The sequence below is a fragment of the Emydura macquarii genome, unplaced genomic scaffold (assembly GCF_026122565.2).
Source record: "Emydura macquarii macquarii isolate MOO-44397 ecotype Brisbane River unplaced genomic scaffold, CSIRO-AGI_Emac_v2 contig_18, whole genome shotgun sequence".
NCBI lineage: Eukaryota > Metazoa > Chordata > Testudines > Chelidae > Emydura > Emydura macquarii.
This window is the reverse complement of record NW_027130155.1, coordinates 9466940-9483831: the sequence shown is the minus strand read 5'-3', so window position 1 is coordinate 9483831 and position 16892 is coordinate 9466940. Positions and strand designations below refer to the sequence as shown.

Sequence of the window (16892 nt, the reverse complement as noted above, 5' to 3'; positions counted from 1 at the left end):
ATTATCCCAATTTATAACTACCAACAATTAGAGGAGGGGAGGGGGCTAGGAAACAAATCCAGAGTTACAAGATTTCCAGGAAGATGGATGGTGGACTACATTTTTCTAAAAATCCAAGCATACAAAATTCAGAAGAAAAAAGAACTATCAACTCACAGAGAGAAAGCGGTTGAGGTCTGGGAAATCAAATACATTGGAAATTTCAGATAATGTGTCCAGGGCCATCTCTCTCTGATGAGCAACCTCTTGTCTTTGTAGCTCATTACTCTGGCATGGAGTATTAGAAAGTACTGCCATCTGGCTGGAGTGCAGGGATTCCACTAGAAACTAAACATTAAAAGATAACTTTAAATATTAGTTTCCCACATCCAGGACATAAAATCCATACCAAACAAAGATATACAGCCAAGAACTTAATCTAAGCAAAAAAAAGTTATAGCATCTCTATCTTCTTGTCTACATTTTTCTTCTACTTAAACTACACTGTGGATGACCGAAACTGAAAACCATGAATCATTACAGTTGATGATACTCAAGTTGTAGTTTAAAATTTTTACTTTGGAGACCTTAATGGTGTCATGTCATCCAGCTAGAAATTGATGTTATACAATTTCCTTCTATAAATATTAAAAAACTGTAAATTTTGAAGAGAACTTAACCTTTTAAATAAAATGCAAAGAAAAAAATCATTGTCCCATTATGCCTGAAACAATGGTTAAATGCATTATCAATTTTAAGAGTAGGCCCCATGAGGAAATGTGTCATATAATACAAAAGATTATGTGGTTCTACTATTTCAATACTTAGTGAGCTGGGGCATAAAGAGACAAACAAAATTACACTGCTGGTGTCACAAATGCTAACAAAAGTCAAAGAAGAGTCCCAATCTTCCCTGAAAGGTTTCATTTATTTTAGAAAATTATGATGTCAAATAGGATTCCTCCTGCTTGTAGTCTACATAAAAGCTTTTGTAAATTTTACTTTCAACACCACTTTTAAAAATGAATAGGGAAAACAAACATCTGTGAAGCAATGTTTTCCTTTGCAACCTAGCAATATAATGCATGCTTCCTAAAGTAATACTCTTTTTCCTCACCTGACAGATAGGCTTCTTGTACTGACTGAAAAGGGCTTGCAGTTTTATAGACTTGGCTGCAGCCAGCGCTCTAATTTCTGTATATGCTGCTCCAGCCACGGATGCTGACTTGGACAATAAACAATGCAACAAGTGCAAGAGCGCAAATGGCACCAAATCACCTTTCGCTGCCCTTTCAAAAAAGTAAGCAGAAAAAAATTAGTTGGCATGAGATGCTAGTTACAAAACTAGTGAGACTACTTCTAACGTATGCAGGTTACCAGGATAAACACAATTTGTTACTATATTTTTATATAACCTTCTATTGTACACAAAATGGATGCCTTGGTAAAGAGTAGATGAATTCAACAAATATGAATATATAGTATTTAATCATGTAATATAAAGACTTACTCTTTGAATGGATTTGTCTTTATTAATTATAATTAGGCTTGGCAGAATTCAATTTTTTAAAAGTAATTATCTTAATTTTTAACCCTTTTTTCTGTTTTTATCAATTTAAAATTTCACAGTTGTGGGAAATTATAGGAATGCCAGACAATACTTATGATAGTAGACGATGAGATTAAAAAAAATTAAAGATTTATAACCATTAAAACACAAACTCAACATCACTTAAGAACATACCAAGTAAATATTGTTAAATCAAGCTCTAGTTCTCAAGCAGCTTTTTTTTTTCCTTTTTTTTAAACTTTGCCCATCTGTAAATTTAAATAATCACAGATGGAAGTATTTGTCAGTTTGTGTGTTTATAGTGAATTCAATGTTTACCAATAAAAATCTAATCCTTCCAAACCAAATTATAATGCTACTTTTTTCTAAAGAAAAAAAATCACTTGGGCCCTGACTCTATACAATTGGACCTAGAAGGAAACCCCTTCCACATGGAACCCCAACAAATACACCAAGGCTCACTATAGACGTAAGGGTCTGCCTGTGTGGATCCATCTACAAAGATGAGGACTTTGAAGAATTTTATTCTTGTATTCATACTTGTGCAACAGGTCTCCCGGAACTATAAACTGAAAATACTTATGAATGTTCAAAATGTAGCATACAACCAAAAGGTACCTTCCAATATCCCCTGTTGTTAGAATTAATGTATCCTTCAACTCATTATTTCTTGATATTTTAGCATTTGTATAGGCTTCTTTCATTCTTGAAACAAAAAGCTGGAAAAACAAATTTGAAATGGACAAACTATTCAACACATTAGTTAAACAAGATGGTTACAACAAAAACAGTTTTGCATTTTTGGCATTAGAAAAGAAAACATGGGTTTCACCTCTTTTATGAATCCTTCCTCGGAGTCCAAGGATGCCAGTATGTTCTTGATATTGTCACTGAATGCCACTCTTACATCTTTGTCTGGATCTTCCATTAAATTTAGTAAAGCCCCAAGAAGAATCTTCACCTCCGATTCATCATCTCTAAAGTCCAGGTGTCTGCAAAGATGAGGTATATTCTCTATGAATGCTAAGGGAGAGAGGAATGGGTTGGAGAAGGAAAACAAAGATAAGCACTTTATGCCTTTGAAAATGTACCAGAATAATTAATCATGAAATAATATACAAAACATCAAACAGACTGTTCTATATTTCATAAAGCTATTATTAATAAAGTGTTAAACAAAATGGCTATTTTTAATTCAAATGTATATCAAATGTTAGACTTCTATTGAAAGATACAGAATGAGTAACTAAAGTAGATCTTTGATTTAATTAGAATTAATATATAAAAACAACACTTGATACTAAGCTAACCACGTTTGAAAGTTCATGTTTATTTATCTATAATGATATTTGTTGAGCCAATACGGTGTACAGAATTATACAAATGGCTACTGTAGTTTTCCTATACTGTGCATCACCATAAACTATTTTGTGAATACTGACTGTATGTTAGTCAATAAAAATATTAAGATGTCTGTTTTGTGGGTTGAGGAACAGAAGTTGGTATGATATGTCATGCATCTTTTTTTTTTTTTTGCTTCTGCCAGATAGAGCCAATGGAAAATATAATGAGCACAATTTCTTTTGCTCTAAGATGTTCTTGCTTCCAGAGAGCTTGTGTGATTTATCAACCATTTCAAAAGTCAAGTGCCTGACCTATTTGGGAAGGAGGCCTAGTATTAATTTATAACGTATTTAAAAGAAAACAAATAAAGACGGGAAAATGGGATGGGAGACCAAAAAGACCAAAAAAAAAAAAAAAGTGGAATTAGTGAATGGTATTAAATAGAAGATACAAGTTAATAGTAATGAGAGGCCCTTAGTGCTAAATGCTAAGCAACCTCAATCCCCATTGATTTCAACAGAAGTTAAGGGCACTCGGCGGTGAGGTATCCCAGGTCAGACCATGAGCAAACACTCTTCTTCTCACCTATTGTACAAGTTGCAGGTTGATAGAAGGATATGACAGAGAAGTCAGGTGGCAAAAAAGGACAGTACAAGTAATTTTAGTATGCTACACAAGAATGTGAAGGTTAAGAAAAAAAATAAAATCACTTTACCTAGCTTTACTGAACTAGGTATTTTGCTTTCAAGAAGATTAAAAAATGGCTTGAAAATGGAGGCTTTCACTGAACATGTATTTTCATAAGCAGGGATCACAGTGAAGCTGCTACATAAAATATCATAAGTTACAAGCTCAATATCAGGTTCTGTTAAATGAGGACTTAAATTAAATGTCCCAGAAAGACAGCAAGCTAATTTCCCAGCAATACTGGCGCAAGCCTTCTTGACTAACTCAGATTCATCTTTGATTTGGTCTCTGTAATGAAAGAAGAAAAAAAAATCTTCAGTATATCACTTAATGAATCATTGCATTTTATATGCATGCAGTACATTCAATAATAATTTCCACATATTTAACAAGTTAAAGTGTTTATATAAATAGTTGCTCTCTAAAATAGGTGTTTGTTTCTCTTTTGTCACCACCTCAGACTGGGCTAAATCTATGAAGTGGGTGGACAGGGTAGAATGTAAATGGAGAAAGAAGGTATCTTTAATCTGGCATATTAGCAGAGAAATAGGCAGGCTGTGCATACAAAATTGGGTAAAAAGGAGGGTAAGGCAGATGCACTGGAAGGAGCAAGGTGAAAGAACACAGAATCGGGGGAAAAACATATAAAAAGCTGAGACACAAGCATAACATCTCTCTCATTTCGTTGCACAATAAATCCTCTTCCCGCATCTTTGTTTTTGTTTAGCTAGACTAAGATCTATGACCAGAGAATGTGTCTTTTATATGTTCTGTTTAGTATATTTTGGATGCTATATAAATAAATAATAAAATAATAATCCACCAACACTAACATTCTGTGTCTGGTTTTCTTTTTCAACTATGTAATCAGAAAAGTGAAAGCAGTAATAATACATACAAGAGAGTTTGGGGAATTATGCTGTAGGATTTCACACTTAATTGGTGCAGCAAGACAGGGAATCCTTTAACACAACTGGCTCGGATGACTTCATGGGAACTCTGTAATGCCCAATGGTAAACACATTTTCTCCAATCCAGACATATGTTTTTTGGGAACAGAGATAGAAGGAATACACAGTGCGACTGAGTCTGAGGTGCTGATGGAGAAAACAAAATTCAACATAAGGCTTTGAGGTTTTTTTTTTATTGTTTCTACCCCATTGTCAACAAGACAAACTGGGGGAAAGAAAATACACTGTAGAAATGTGAAAATTTCTTTAAGGCAATTAATACAAGGCATACTCATGTCTCTTATATTTTGCATACAGACTTAATATGCTATGGTTTATATACATCATTTCTTTTGTAATAACTTTTGCTCTCTCATTTAAATAAGCTAATTTTTTTCCCATGCAGTGTTCCCTAGCCACATTGTTCTCATGTAATATTTTCTATTTCTGTGTTCTTGTTAAAGGTCAATTTTAGTGCACAAATAATGTAGGCCATATAACAAAGGTATACAATGTGGCAAAGTTAATATTGCTAAAAACTTCTTCCCCAAATCTTTCCGCTGCATCAACTTTTTTTAAAAAACCATTTATACATGTTTAGAGGTGTTTATCTAATAATTCCATACTTGTAGGCGACACAGTCTTGCAGAAGTTGTTTGGTGATGGATTGGTATCTAAAGAGATAACTAACGCACTTACTACTAAAGAGAGAGATAGACTTGGGAATCCTTAGAAACATAAGAAACCAGCTAGCTTTCTGACACTTTAAATATCTCCTTTCAAGTGCAACATATGGCTGGAAAGAGATAGAGATCTGAGGATTTGGTTGGTCAGTTCACTGTTCTCTGTTGTGTCAGGCTGACTGGATATTCAGGGATAAAACATTACATCAATTCACAGTCAGAAGATTACCCATACAACCATGTGGGCTAGAATTTTCAGTGAAATCTTATGTTGAATAAAAAGTTGATAGATAAAGCCTGGCACATACCAAGGTAAGCCTCCTGTTTATTACTAGCAAATGGATTTGTGAAGCCTATATTAAATGGGCAGCGATGTATATGCAGCATATTAAATACACAAATGTGCAACCATAGAAGAGTTCTAATATGGTATCCATACTTACAGAAACTATTTGCAATCTGTTGGTTCAGACCTAGAAGATCAGAACTGAAAGGAGACAGCTTGAAAGAAGAGTCATCAGAATGGCTGTAAATCCATGGCAGAGATAACATTCCACATATATTTTCAAGAATCTGATCATTAAGCTGAATTTTTACTAGGGAAAACCCACATAAAACCGTATTTGTTAGTCTATATGGCTTACAAAATGGATGTATATTATATTCTACTACGTAGCTAAGTAAGAAAGTATACTATATTTTCCTATAGAGAAGTACAGTACCAATCCACCCACGTATCAGAATTCAGCCTTTTAGAAATGAAACAGCAAAGCAATGATGTGTTAGAGCAAAACATTCTAAAGTTATGTGAAAAAACTACAAAGTTCATTTCTTAAGCATATTTACTGTCCACACATTGGTTCTGTCTGAAGAAGAAGAAGAGAGACAGCAACAGAACCACATATAAATGAAAAAGGAAATACACTTTACTAATTTTCAAGAAGGATGCATTCCACAGAGAAAAATCTCCCCACAACCTCCTAGTTGATGAAAACTGCCTTTAATGCAACCAGGATTCCTACTGTGTACATTGAAAAGTGGAGCATTCAGTTCGGGCACAAACTTCAGACTTTAATAAATTCATCTATCACAATATACCAACCAATCTCTATCTGCACTTTTAAGTTTACAAAGTATCAGAATTCAGCAAAGAGCTTTTAATTTCAACAAATTCTCACCTTGCATATAAAATAAAGCATCAAAGATTTTCACTATTCTGTCAATCACTGGCTCCAGGTTAGCAATCTGAGCAGCAGACTCTAAAAGGTTCCTGCAGACTGTCACTATTCTCACGACAAAGTCAGAAGAAATCCAGATGAGCTGTACATTCACCTCAGAATCTGAAGACCAAGCAGCATTATGTTTATGACTGCTTAAGCTACACATCTGAGCAACTTTATGATCCATGCTGTTAAGGAAAAGATTTAAATACCATGTGATTTTTGTAACGTTATGACTTTTTCCCTAAATTACAAGCAAAAGTCTACCTATAAAAATGCAGCTATTCAAAACTCAGGCAGCTTTCCCAGAGTTACACACCAACATGTACGTAGGTAAGCTCCTTATAGATGTTACACAAGTTCACAAAGTAATAACATATTTGCAAGACTGATAGAAAATGGTCAACTTGGTACTTTTACCTGCTAGAATTTTGAGAACAATGAACCGTACACAGGGTAGCCAGTCGTAATATTATTGCAATCCCTTCTACAATCTGAAGAATATCCACCATCAGAGCATCTTGCTCCAGGAGAAATACTAAGGAGGCAGCTTTCTTGTTTATTGCATTCCACAGCATGCTCTTCATTTTCATGTTCACAGGACTAAGCCTGTAATTAGACATATTATTTTATTTTTTTAAAGTATTAGTTCAGCAAAATACAATTCCTTATAAAGAATGCTAGAACTAGCCAGTTTTGGAGATAGGAATGTAGCCATAGAAAAATGACTTTGCTTAACTCTTATCTTTAGAGAGAAAAAAATTAATTTCAGAAGCACAAATTGATATTCATTCATGAGGAATAAAGCTTCGGTCGATTATTCTTAAAACAGTCTGCCTCACATGAAAGGCTGTAGAACAGCGGTTCTCAACCTTTTTTTCCCCGAATACCACTCGGGAAAAAAAAAGGGAGGGGGGGGAAACGGGACTTGGCGGCGGCGGCGGTGGGGGGGGGCTTTCGACGGCGGCGGGGTTATATGGAGGGAACAATGCCCTCCCTCGAAACCCTGCCACCGTTTGCCCCTTTTCGGGTACCACCGGTTGAGAACCGCTGCTGTAGAAGATACAAATCACCTTTTTAAAAAGGTATTATCATGGGTCAAATAACGAGTGCTTTAATGTTGCTCCTTTGGTGGTATGGGTTTTTTTGGTGGTCTCTTTTGTTCACTAACTACAAGACCAGGATCTAAAACATGGTCATTCAATTATACAAACAATGCGTAATTTTAGATAGGAACAAAACTGTATGAGTTTTAAAAATTATGAATATCCACACACAAACATTTTTTTAAATAAAAATGAAATACATGTGGATTACATATTATCATGAGGTATTTGAGACTCCAGAGTAAACATGAGTGGATTATGTGTTATGTTGTGTGTGGCATACACAAAATTTGCATACAAACTATAAAACAGACAGAAATTTTAAAATATATATTCTCTCAATTTTGCTATTTTAATTTATAGATATACAAAAAGTTAAAGGCTGCTTGGTTTTGATATATTAAGCAAAAAAAGTTATCTTTTTTTAAGTTAAATTGGGCAAATAATGACTGAGTCCATAAAATGATCTTTGGATAGTAGTAATTTGAAAAATAAAATTGAAGAAAATTGACTCAATTCATTTATTGTATTGTGAGATGCCAAGAAGAATTGCTTTGAATGCCACAATTTCACCATCTAGTTAACTGGCAAGATCTAACCAAATTGCTATAGAAAACAGCTATTGAATAAATATCATACCCTGCTGGTATAGGTGATTTCTTTGGATGCTTTATTGATAGACTTAGTCGTTGCCTTTTTTCTGGAATTTCATCACTGCTGCTGCTCCATCCATCTGCATCAGAGATATTCAGCCGGTTCCGACACTGAAGCTCCTGAATGATCGCCAGCCCTTCTGTTTTTAATGCTGCATAAAGTGGACTCACCAGATACTATGATAGACAAATGTGCACACACATAAAAGTAGTAGTATGTATATTGTTTCTCGTTTTGTCAAGAGAGATGGGTAGGTGCTATTATTTCTTACATAGCAAAGGAAAAAACCTTTCACAACTTTATGTCAGCTCCAGAAAGTGGCTACAACTCCTGTATAAGAAGCTGCTTCCACAAACACTTATCCATATGAAAAATTTAGTTATCGGAGCAATCCCACTGAACTCATGGAACTACTTACTTGAATAAGTGTTTGCAGGGCTCTCAATTATATGTCAAAAGCTTTCATATATCAATGCAGCTTTCTGTGTTTTTTTCTGAGAGGATTGCTATTGCTAGTTCTCTTTCATTCACATTATTTAGCCATTAGTCAGGATTATCCATTCAGTCTGTTTTATTCCCTTATTTTATCAATCTAATAAATATCAGGGAAGCACATGCTACTTCTATGCCACTTATTTTTGTACTCTGCTCAGGTTTAGAAACCAACTTCACACAGAGACCTTGAAAATCCAGCATGAGTTTCCTGCTTGCTAACCTACAGTGCTGACAGTAGCTATTGAGGTAGTCTTTATCTAGTCAAGCAATTTTACCAGCATTGTAAGAAATTGTTATCTGCTCCTATATATTGTTATCCTACCCTGCTTTGCAACCACATGCATATCAATAGCCTCTCCCAAATTTTTTAACAGAAATTTTAAATGAGTTCAATAAGATTCCCGCGCACCACCATACAAACAAATCAACAGCAACTTGGCTGGAAGAAACATTATCTAATTTCTCAATCGTTTACACACAATTACAGATGACCAATCTGCATTCATTAAAAGCATCTATTGATTTTTATAGAATGCAAAAAATGTGCTAGGCACTTTGAAGTATAAATACAGATACACTGTACATTCTTCAGGGCAGGTACAATCTTGAGCCTCAATTCTACATTATGATGTATGTGGGCAAGACTCTGAACTTGCATGGAGTCCTACTGGCTTCATGTGGTTCCATGCAGGCATTACGGGTCAGCCACACACATCCTACTGCAGAATCAGAATCTGAATTTAGACATTATGTGAAGAATATAATTAAAGAAACAGAAAGAAGGGCATGATGTAACTGTAACCCAAATAATCTACCTTAATGCATTTCTCAAAGTTATTTTCTAGGTATTCTTCCTTACGCAGATGGAGGATAAAAACAGCAAATATTTTTTCAGATTAACCTACCTCTTGTTCTTCTTGACTTCCAACTACATCAACAAAAATTCCACAGATGGTGCCGATATGGGCCTTTCTTACTTGTAAAGCAGATTCATATCCAACTGGAACAAACTTCAGAAAGTACTGAAGTATGTGACACAAAGCTGCTTTCAACTTTTCAGACTTAAGACGTCTAAGCACATCAGCTTCAAACAGTGCTCGAAGTTTCTCTAACAGCATATTTAGATAAACAGGTTCAATATTTACATAAGAATCTGTTTCAAAAGGAAATAATGTCCTCACCAAGAGTGACAGTGGTTCTTCAAAGAGTTCTAATTTTACAACATCCATTTCGAGTATTGATTGTAAGATTCCAAAAAAGACTGTGAAGAAAATGCTGGCAGGCTGTTCTGGTGGCCCTCCTAATTGGATTAATTTTATTAAAAGGTTCAAGGCTAAAGCTTTAATTTTTGGTCTACCATATTCCAACAGTGAGCAGCCTATCCCCCACAGAATAAGGTCCTCTCTTGCAAAAAACACATCAGAAACAATGTCAATCAGAATGGTCATTAATGTAATTTCCAAGCATTCCACATCATGCATGCCCATCAATTGCAATGTAGCTGAGCTTAAATAACCTAGATTTTCATTTGCGTTGCTTAAAAATCTGTTTACTACCACTGGCCAAATTGACAAGTTCCTCTGTATATTTCTTTCATGCAAGAAAATTAGATCTTGGAAAAGCTGCAGTAAATCTTTTGTCAGCACCTCAAAAACAGTGCAACTTTTTGTTTTAAAAAGAAACAGGAGAGAGCAGATGACATCACAGATGTTCTTGTGCAACACATGGCAATTTGGAGTTGCAGCAATTCGGAGAAGCCTTGTTATAATCCAATTACTAAATTCTAAAAAGAAAAAGAAAAACCACACACAGGAAATGTTGTGATTCATATGCTAAAGATGCTAAAATTACTATTTAGAGACAACTATATAAACAACGTTTCATTAACAACTATACTTAACCCTAACACTCCACCAAAGATGAGATGAGCATAACTAGCCATTGTAAATTGTACTAGGGTACCAAGAACACTTGTCCCAAACATCCATCTCATTCCACATGCTTCATAAATAACAGCCCATGCCAGCACAGTTTCCTTTCTTCATTATAGATGCTCTAAGTAATCCTTGCTTCCTCTTAGGCAAGTGGCTATCCTCATTACCCTCACTGCCCACCAATTTTCAGCAACTAGTCTGCTCTTCAGCATACAGCCATTCTTGACTTCATGTAAGGAAATTTCCATCCTTTAGTCTCTGTTGTAGGTGCACAATGCCTCCATATTGCTTCTTCTAGGGATAGGCCTTTTGCTGAAAACGACTCAGGAGGAGGAAGGGAATCCCAACTGGAGGAACTGATTTTGGGTCAGGACACCTAACTCAATATATGCTCCCAATTGCTACAGACCCTCCCTCTGTCTCTTTGGCACACTACCTCAAGTATACTTGTCAAAACCCAAGAAATGATCGCATCTCCAGGATACCTCCCAGATAGGAGGTGGCCAGTGTCTTAATCAAGAAGCAACAGTGATGGACAAGAGGGACAAATTCTGACCTTGGATATGTATTGTGCAATCCACATGTACAGAAATCTAATGCATCCTACAATTATAATAGGTTATCAAATACTCATTTAATTCACAGCATGCAAAGCGAGCACATGAAAGAGAGCAAGAACAGGAAAGCAGACTTTTGTGTAATCTACTGGGTATAATATTGAAATTTGATAGGTTATTTTCAGTGATTACATTAAGTAAAAAAGTGTTTCAGCAAACTCACCAATGCAACTGCACTCAGTTTCCTGGTGATTTTCACTCACATTTACAAACATAAGGGGAGAAGATTTCATGATGTGTTGAATAAAATCAAGGAGCATCACAGAACTTGGTTGAGAATCACTTTTCTTGACAAGTTCCAAAGCAACTGAAAAGAAAATAAATGTTCACATTATTACTGCACCTTAACTACTTCAAACTTCAAGGAAAGAAACATTTCCACTATGCGAACTAATGTAGTGCAACACAATATGGCTTTGTATGGCTACAAATCAGGAAAATATTTCATTATTACATGCTCACAATATAGGTTCTCAACTGTAGTTACTATATTCTAATTTATGTCACATCAACATATATGAAGAATTCAAATATACAAAAGATATTTGGCTTAAATACTCCTATTGGTGCTATCAACATGTATTAACATGCAATTCTTTTAATACCACCTATATATACAACCAGTGGAAAATGGCAGAAAGTAAGACTTGCTGTTTTTCCCAATCCAAACTTGATGAAAGTTAGAAAAACCGAAGCAGAAAACACATTAAAATTGTTCTAAAACTGGAAGAAATGTAAGACACCTCTCTCTCACCTCCCCCATCCCACTCACCACAGCCTATTGAATCCAATAAATTTAATGAAATAATGAAGAAATCCTGGATTATCACAGTTACCTTGCACAACCAACCAAAAAACTCTAACCCATCACTACATCATATCAGATTTTTATAAATCCTCATGGTTGATAGAAAAAGACAGGAGAGAAGTTAATGTACAAAATTCTCAGGATCAGACAGCAATTAAGATATCAGAGGATTTGTGTGACAATGCCCATATATATAGAAGCACCTGTCAAAGCAGATTTTTTAATGAAGTACCAACAGAAGAATAGTGAGATATAGTATAAGATCTCAATCTCCTCATGGGTCTCAAGAAATAACGAACATATCATATTGTGTGTCACATACAAGAGTGTTATTTACGTCATCAGTTCATTAAGCAAAATGCCAGAGCCATATCTAAACTACTGGGTGAGATTATGTCCCTGAAACAATCTATTATTAAAGATTTATTTGTATATCTGCAGAAAAGTTGTTATATAAATACAAAACACAGGGGAGCATGTATTCCAGAAACAGCAGAGCTTTATTAATTCAGACTAACAACTAGGAGCCCCACTATGAATTAACAAGTATTAAAATAATACTTACAGTATTCTAAAATTAAAAACTAAACTACAAATATCAAAATAGGAACTCAATCCTGCAAAGCCTTTTTATGCAAGTATTCTTTATCCTGCAAGTAAGGGTTTGCAGGTTTTGTACATTTTACAATACACAAGCCTTCATTTAATGCATCATAATATCTATATGTTTATTTATTCTGACAATTATAATTTATTGTTTAGGTTTAAATATATTATTTTATATTATACTAGTAAGTACTTTGTTATATATTTTATAAAAATAATGAAGTAAAGATAACATGAGACCTCATTCTGCTACTAAATCTGTGTTGAAGTGAGGGGAAGAGGGTATGAAGTTTTTGATGAGAATGTACAAAATGCAGATTAGCAGGGTTCTACTGCATTTGAAAGAAAGTGATATGCCACTAAAAACCTGCTTTACTTACCAACATCTACATCTGTAAGTATTCTGTCAATGAACTGACAGAGAATTTGTCTTGGCTTCTGCACAACAATATTATATTCCTCTGGACCAGCACTGAAATTAAAAATAAAACTAGTTATAAAATGTATATTATCACCAGGATACTTTTTTATCACCAGGATACTTTTTTATCTTAAAGTAAAAAAGACCAGTTATTTAAAATGTATGAGCAATACAATATTATACACTGAATTTCAGGTTTGGCATTGGGCCCTTCTAGAAGTCTTTAAAATGAGAAAAGGTTGTTTTTATTTTCTGTTTTGCTGACTGCTGGATTACCAGTCCAACCAACTAAATCATACTTTTCAAAGAACTAGATTTTACAAAGTATTGAAGAACTACTTAATTTCTGCTGCAAAAGTATTTTTGATATATTTGCAATCTGCCTCTGGCTCATGAGGATATTTATAGTCTGGTGGGGATGGGCTGATTTACACTAAATGTTGACTTCTCTGTTCATGTGCAGAGAGGTAATGAAGCAGAAAAAAGTTACAGTTACTGTTTCCTAACAGGAATTACTGCCCTTATTCAACTGAGCAGCTGTCTGTGTCCAGGATGGGGAGTAGTGATGCCAAGTGTTCAGGTGACTAAGGGCTTGTCTATACACTACAGTGAGTTAGGGGGTGACAAGCTAGGGTGTGAACCTACAGCACAATAGCTTGCCCAACACTAACTTTCACTGTGCAATAGCAGAGTCCACAGAGCAAGTCCTGCAGTGCAATTTAACATGCACAGTATATTAAGATGCACCCCAGGACTTTCACTGTACAGTAGCAGGGTCCACAAAGCAAGTTGGTGTTTGGCAAGCTAGTGCACTGTAGTTTCATACCCAGGCTTATCACCCACTAACTCACTATATTGACAAGACCTAACTTCACCTTTTGCACCCATACAATAGGTGAGACTTCTACAGGGGCAGAATTAAACAACATTTCATATAAACATCTTACATACAAGTTATAAGAGAAGCAGGATTGTCTTGCAGTTACGGTACTGCACTGGGATGTTGCAAACCTTGTTTCTATTCCTAGCTCTCCCTCAGTCTTGTTATGTGACCTTGAACAATTTAACCTCACTGCATCTTAATTTTCCTATCTATATAAGGATGCTAATAATACTTTCTTACAGCATATCACTGTTGTGAAGATAAATCATTAGCGTGTCTGAGGTGCTAAGATATTGCAGTAGTGAGCATCACAGATAAACTACAAACAAACAAGTGTTCCAAAAAGCTTTGCAGAGTTGAACAATGCAAAGACAAAGTCAATATTAAAACAGCAGCAGAGACACAGTCAGGGGTTCAGATACTGAAGAGAAGGAAATATTTAAAAATAGACGGAAAGTGGATGAGGCAAAAGAGGAGTTCAACAATCATGGTGAGAGATTTTTTGCAATATTCGTTTCAAATGACATTTAAAATGTTATTTCTAGGTGCTTTTAATAGCACGGCATGCAAATCATCATCATCACAACCTGGGGACCCGGCCGTCCCTGCACATAAGGAAGTCACGCTATGGCTTGGCTACAACGCTCGTCTGGGGACCAGCGCTGACAACCCCCCCAAGGTTTGCTCAATGAGTTCGTTTCCAAGGGATATGTCGGAGCTCCAGACACACGCTGGCCGGGCAGGACGCCTCCAGGGGCCGGGCGGTGCACGAAGGGGACATGCCACCCAAGCCCACCCCGTCGCGAGCCCCAGCAGCAGGAGGCGCAGCCGGAGGCTCCTGGCTCTGAAGGGAGCGGGGAGAGGCGGTGTCAGTGCGGGGCCGCTGCTAACCTACCTGCCCAGCTCCCTGAGGGCTGGGATCATAGAAGCCATCTCCAGCCCCTGCTCGGCCATTGCAGCTGGCCGGGAACCCGCCCGGGAAACAATTCCACGGCTAGCCCGCCGCCAGTCCGCGCGCTGCGCTGCTCCCTCCCTCACCCCGGGGCGGAAGAGGCAGGTCTGGACGGTGCCCGGCAGAACTCAAAACACCTCCGTTCATCGTAGGCCGTAGAGCAAACGCGTTCTCCTTCCTCCCTGCTTAGAGGCAGGTCTGTACTGTCTCTTGCTCTGATACCCCTTGCCTGCAGCTTAGCCTAAGCCAAGAGCAATAAAATATAACGAGAGAGACTGAGCCGTGATGAACGTATTATTGCACAGACGGGGAGGGCCGGAGAGGAAACACTTTGTAATAAATACATAAGTAACCTACCCTGATAATTCACTGCAGATCAGCAGGGCGCTGAGGGCAGGTGTCCTACCTTCAGGTTTTAAAAGTGGAAATGCAGCAAGAACATGCTGGCTAGGCAGTGTGTTCACCCCAACTGGGCAAATCAGCACCCTGGCAAGTATGCAGAGATATTAGTATCTTTTATGACCGCGGAGATGCCAGCGCCCCGGCTCCTCGATCTCAAATACCCTGAAAGCAATGGCAATGTGAAGCCGTTCAGTCCAGACAATAGCTTTACAAGGACTATTTAGTTGTTCACCTGGTTTAAAAGGCAAGCAGTTTCAATCTCAGGTTTTAATTAGCGCTCGAGAGGTTTGTCACTGCCACCTCTCAACTGTTCAGGGATCACATGGGTAAAACAAAAAGAAGGCGGGGAAAAACCGGAGTAGGGTCCCAAGAAAAACAAGAACGCGGGAAGCGTATCATGAGGTGGAAGTTATATTTTGTAATGATCAATAACGTTTTTCTGCTTTGTGAGCTGCTTCGTTTTGTTTTGTTTTGTTTTGTTTTGTTGGCCATTCCTGTGTAGTAAGGAAAGAGATCTGAGGTAAACTTGGGTCTAAAATTAGCTCTCATGGATGATTCTGTCAACAGCAGAGTCACAGCTCAGCGCAAGTCTGAGCAGCTCCCCCTCTCCCCCCGAGATTTAAGGCGGAGGAAATGTCCTAACCTCAAGGGTTGGCTTTAGGCGCGGCTAAGAAGGTAGCAGCCTGGGCCCTAGATGCCAGATCTAAGGGGTCGCAGGGCCATAGGCTCACCAGCTCCAACTGACCAGCATGTGGCGCTACGGTGTTAGGGGCCTGGACCACGCCAGTTTTTGTTAGATGCTTTCTCTATTCCGCACTACACTGGGGCGGGGATACGCAAAACGGGGGCTCCTACTCGGGAGGCTGCCGTCCCACTCCTGCTCACTGCCCGGAATGGGGGGCGTGTGGCCTCTGCCCTGCATCATCCCATGGCAATATTTCTTTTTCAAGAAGCTTTTAAAGCCGTGAATTCTGTTGCCCTATGATGCCCCTGCGCTGAGAAGCACGCCAGCCTCCTGGTTACCTCATAATTTCCCAGCAAGGGCAGGGGTCCTAGGTACCCCCACATCGCCCTGCAGAGGTAGGGGCCCTGGTTTTCCCCTCCATCTCTCTGCTCAGGGCCAGGGATTTTAGGTACCCCACCATCTTTCAGCAAAGGCAGGGGTTCTAGGTACCCCACATCTCCCAACGACTATTTAATCCTTCTGCCACAGGACTATCCAATTAAGACACTGGACACCGATACCTTGGCAGTGCCACTCAGTCCTGCCCAGCCCTCTGGAGGGAGCTCGCCACTCGGAACCGAGCCCCATCTCCAGGGACGCAATAGGATTGGCCTCGGCAGCTGCCTGTCCAGCGGATGTGCGGCTGCTCCCGGCAGCAGGTGTCTGTCTCCTAGCTCGCAGCAAGTATTCGCGGCTGGCACAGACGCTGGAGCCGGAGCAGGAGGAGGCGGTGACTCAGGACCAGCAGCAGGTAAAGGTGGGGAGAGGAACATTCTGGACAAACCCTTGTGTTAAATGTGCCCTCCTGGCACCTTTCGCGGGAGAGAGGGGTGGGTCTCCTTGGCTTCGCTGACAAG

The 16892-nt window shown here is 38.0% G+C and overlaps 2 protein-coding genes across 2 annotated transcripts in view; one reads left to right on the top strand and one right to left on the bottom strand.

The window, feature by feature from the left end:
• ATR (ATR serine/threonine kinase) overlaps positions 1–14911 on the bottom strand; it is a 77328-nt gene extending 62417 nt beyond the window's left edge. Inside the window, exons 1-14 of the mRNA XM_067543403.1 lie at positions 14853–14911; positions 13034–13125; positions 11403–11546; positions 9594–10471; positions 8179–8369; positions 6854–7042; positions 6392–6621; positions 5657–5809; positions 4479–4677; positions 3609–3868; positions 2382–2572; positions 2168–2268; positions 1097–1268; positions 157–327 (exon numbers count right to left, since the gene is read on the bottom strand). Coding sequence (XP_067399504.1) covers positions 157–327; positions 1097–1268; positions 2168–2268; positions 2382–2572; positions 3609–3868; positions 4479–4677; positions 5657–5809; positions 6392–6621; positions 6854–7042; positions 8179–8369; positions 9594–10471; positions 11403–11546; positions 13034–13125; positions 14853–14911 — 3030 coding nt within the window. The remainder of the gene's footprint in view (positions 1–156; positions 328–1096; positions 1269–2167; positions 2269–2381; positions 2573–3608; positions 3869–4478; positions 4678–5656; positions 5810–6391; positions 6622–6853; positions 7043–8178; positions 8370–9593; positions 10472–11402; positions 11547–13033; positions 13126–14852) is intronic.
• Positions 14912–16654: 1743 nt separating this feature from the next.
• The window catches only part of PLS1 (plastin 1), a 77243-nt gene continuing 77005 nt past the window's right edge, over positions 16655–16892 (top strand). Inside the window, exon 1 of the mRNA XM_067540681.1 lies at positions 16655–16786. The gene's annotated coding sequence lies outside the window, so the exon portion shown is untranslated. The remainder of the gene's footprint in view (positions 16787–16892) is intronic.